The 4106-nt window shown below is 48.6% G+C and overlaps 1 protein-coding gene across 1 annotated transcript in view; it reads left to right on the top strand.

Moving 5' to 3' along the window:
- PLB1 (phospholipase B1) overlaps positions 1–4106 on the top strand; it is a 110979-nt gene that overhangs the window by 42884 nt on the left and 63989 nt on the right. The window contains exons 16-17 of the mRNA XM_014593142.1: positions 193–284; positions 2604–2685. Coding sequence (XP_014448628.1) covers positions 193–284; positions 2604–2685 — 174 coding nt within the window. The remainder of the gene's footprint in view (positions 1–192; positions 285–2603; positions 2686–4106) is intronic.

Below are 4106 nucleotides of genomic sequence, written 5' to 3'. Positions count from 1 at the left end.
TGAGACCTCTATGGCAGGTCACCTCTGTCCTGGTCCCCAGTGCCCATGGGGAGCAGAGAGGTAGGAGGAAGGAGGGCTCAGGAAGTGAATGAGGTCAGATAGAAGTCCCTAGATCTTAGACACTAGCAGGAGGATCAGGTCTCAGACCCTGGTAAGAAGCTGGGATTTTGACTGAGTTTTGCCTTTTCTCAGATTCCTCGGGTATTTGTGAACCTGGTGAATGTGTTCCAGATGGCCAGCCTGGGGTCAATGATAACTAGCAACTGCAGAAACCCAGCTTTGAGGTCAGATGGAAACTTCTCCCTGTTGACCCCCAAAGGGCTATAGAACTCCTAACAGGTTCATTAGAAATCGAAGAGCAGAGTGTGAGGAGTACTAAGACTTTCAAACTTGAATGGGTCTATTGGGTGGACATTCCAGTGGTTTTTTCAGTCTAGGCCTCAGCTGCCTACCTCAGAGAATGCACAGTGTGTGGGGCCCAGCCCTGCTTCTGTTTCCATGATAGCTACAGGACATCTTTCACTCTTCTAGGGAGGGAATTATAAATTATGGGGAAGGAGACGAGGCTGCAGGAACAAGGCTCCAGGAGAACTCAGGCAACTGCAGAAATCTGTTTCTAAGTGTGTCAGGACCTCCTGGCCTTTGGGGGAGCCATCTCCAAGACAGCCAGGCCCATCTCCCTGGCTGGCATGGGTACTCCAGGCTTCACATTCACAAATATGAGATTACTGTTACTTGCTAGAGGAGGAAGTGGTCAAATCAGGATTAGCAAGGTCAGAAGGCAGAGTCTTCCCCAGGGAGCAGAGAGCCCTGGTCCTGGAAAGGCTCCTGAGAGGGCATCTTCATCCCTTAGTCTCTAGGACAAAACAAAGATGGCTTCCCTCCAGTGTTCCACATCTCCATGACCTTCAGGAGTGAGACACCCTTCCAATGGAACCATGATGGCTTCCCACAGCACTTCTTCCTGCAAGTCCTTTTCTGGACCATGACCCAGGACACAGTGGCTCCCTCAGATCTTCCCAAGCTCTGTAGCTGCTCCCACCCTACTCCCACCAGCCCCAAACACGTTATGTGGGAATTATTCACATGCCTCCCTCCCCAGTCCACAAATTCTTGAGTACTGGTAGCACAGCATAGGGACTTAGTGGCTGCTAAATGACTGAATGAATAATTCACAAAGGCCAGACTTGTCCTTAGACATTACAGAATACCCTGGCTACCACCCCTAAAAATCCAGGCCAGTCCTCATCTGGGGGACCTAGACTACACAGGTACCCTGGAGAAGGCCTCACGATTCTGTGAACAGAGACAGAATGGCTGCTGGGTAACGTGTGCCTGCTAACCTAGCTGGTGCCAGGTACGCTCGTTCCAACCACTGACTCAACTCCTGGCTCCCACTGTCTCCAGCCACTGGGCCACACAGGGGATTTGGTGTGTCAGAGCAACTCTCAAAAAGGCTCTTGCTGCCGGTCAGTGCAGGGGTTTTGAGACTTAGAGCTACAGGTTCGGAGTAAGCATTTGCCAGGTTGCAGATAAGAAATGACTAGGTCACTGAAGGTCATGGTTGGACAAACTCAGGGTCACTTTATCCTGCTACCTTTCTGGTGCTCTGCACTCCTTGCCTCTGTGCCGTTCTGCCTCAGTGGCGGTGCCCTCCTCAGCACTGCTGAGTCTACACTGATCTCACTTGGCCTCTCTGAACCACAAGGCCAGGCTTGCCAGATGACCAGCCAGGTCAAAGCTGCAGGCTGGAAAGGGTCAGTTTAATATAGAAATTAAGAGCTTGGGTCCAGAGCCAGATAGACTTCAGTTCACATCCTGGTTCCTATACTCAGTATCCATTGACCTTGAGAAAGTTACTTAGTCACTCTGAACCTCGGTTTTCTCATCTATCAAATGGGAGTGATGATAATACAACTTCTAGAATGGCGAGGAGGAGGAAACAAGTTGCCACTCATAAAGCTCATATCACAGCGTTCAACCCAGTTTACATTCGAGTTACATGAGCAATAATTATTATTGTCACTATTATTATGTAAAAGGACGCATACCTCACGTATGCAGCACTGCCTTCAGACAGCCATAAGGTAGCTCAGCTCTATAAAGTCACTCACTCAGAAGGAGTGGCTTCTCTTCAAGCGGCCTGTAGCTTAGTGGTTAAGGAAAACCAGATCCCACACAACTGACTGAGTGGTTTGAGTCCCAGATACAGTGGCTTGAAAATATGCCAGGCACGTGTGTACGCATGCCCACAATCCCAACAGGATGGAGAAGAGATTTTGGCATGACCATGCCCCACTAGGAGGTGTGCTTCCTCCTCCTCCCTATCTCTCTGTCTCTCTGGTAAGCACACATGTCCTCTCTGGGAAGAAAAACAAACAAAAAATAACTGTTATTATCAAGAGCAAATCCAGGTCTGGGAAATTCTCTTCAGCTTCATTTGGTAACAGTCAACAGGTTAACCATGCGAAACCTCCGTTAACACAGGTTTCCCATACCACCAAGTTAAAGCATAATCGGAGTCTCGAGCCAATGTTTCTGAATCACTTATTCAGGACAGTGATCTTGGGGCTTGGGGGCATCTTTTTTGTTTTGCTCTGCAGAGCGTTGTGTCCCTGTCTCACAAGAAATCCACCCAACAGAGAAGATCTAGCAGCCGTCATGAATGCAAACAGAGATTATCACGTGAGTCAGGAAGGGCGTCTAACACTGCATAGATCTATGTGGTTTGATTGCGCAATTCAGAGGATGAGTGGATGCTTATGTAATTTTGACCCCAACTGAGTAGGTGATCACCACCAACTAGTTCACTGATTTAAAGACACTCCCCACGAGGCACCAGGTGCCATGGTTCCATGTGAAGGAAGCTACATGGCCAAGTCCCTGTACATGCTTCCCCTGAATCTCACTTCTTGGCTTTTATGTGAACACAATTGTTTCCAGTTGTTCATGGACAAGTGATTATCTTGGGAAAAAATTCCAGAGTTGATCTGTGTAGATCCAAACCAGGATTCTGCTCGCTAGTTGGATGACCTTAGACAAGTATGCAATGACTTTGAGCTCTCCCCTCCTGGGTGGAAAACAGAGATGGAAAGAAACCCCTTCCTGGCAAGCCCTAGGGGAAAAGAACAGTATTCCCTCTGCCTTCCCTTCCCATGAAAACAGATGTTAGTGGGAGAATAAAAGTCAGCAAATTATTTCCACTCTTTGGGTTGTTGGTTTTAGGTCTCTGTCCATCAGATCTTTGACTGACAGCTGTCTCTCCTGGCCATCTTAAGTTTTCCCCCAAACAATTGTCCAGTTCCTGTGAGAAGACAGAGGTGGCCTTCCATCAGAGTGGACTGCAGACAACTTTCAGAGTTGACCTGTCCTCCAAAAGTCTATGGGCTCCTGGGACCAGCAGTTGGTGTAATGGCTATGTCACTGGACTCCCACGTAGTCAACCACGGTTTGAGTCCTGGATCCGGTGGCTTAAACTCACACCAGGAGTGTGTGCGTGCGTGCCCAAGATCCCGAGAGGAGAAGAATGGAGGAGAAGGGATTGCAGTGTGGCCATCCCCCCAGGGGGTACTTTCTCGCTTTCTATCTCTCTGTATCTCTCTGTCTCTCTGGCTAGCGCACGCACCCTATAGCAAAAACCTCTCAAAAAACAAAAACAAAACCGTCTATGGGCTCCTTGGAGTAAAATTATTTCCCTGCAGACTCTTTGGGAGGCAGCCACATTTACCAGGTATATTATGGCTCAGAGAAATGAACCTTTGTATATTGTCCTCTGTGACGGCCACCAAGTCTGCCAGATGACTTCCCAGCTGTGCTGCTTTCAGTTGTGAGCAGGCATCCCTGACTCTGGAGAGGAAGCCCATAGCCTGCTCCAAGGGAGGAATAACACCTGAAGCAGTGGCCCTGGCTCGGTTGGCTTCTTGAGTGTAAGCAACAGAAACATAAGCAGTCTTGGGCTAATTCGAGCGGATTTTGTATTTACACAGAATCTCTGGCAGCACTAGACAGCTAGGGTCTGAGGCCAAGACCCCAGGAATAGTAGAATCCTGGAATTCTTTTTTTTTTTTTTTTTTTTGGGAGAGCTTTTCCTTGTAGGGGGCGGGGCC

This window comes from Tupaia chinensis, unplaced genomic scaffold (genome assembly GCF_000334495.1).
Source record: "Tupaia chinensis unplaced genomic scaffold, TupChi_1.0 Scaffold139757_1, whole genome shotgun sequence".
In the NCBI taxonomy this organism is placed as follows: domain Eukaryota; kingdom Metazoa; phylum Chordata; class Mammalia; order Scandentia; family Tupaiidae; genus Tupaia; species Tupaia belangeri.
Note: the sequence above shows the minus strand (reverse complement) of the source record. Positions and strands in the feature narration are given on the sequence as shown.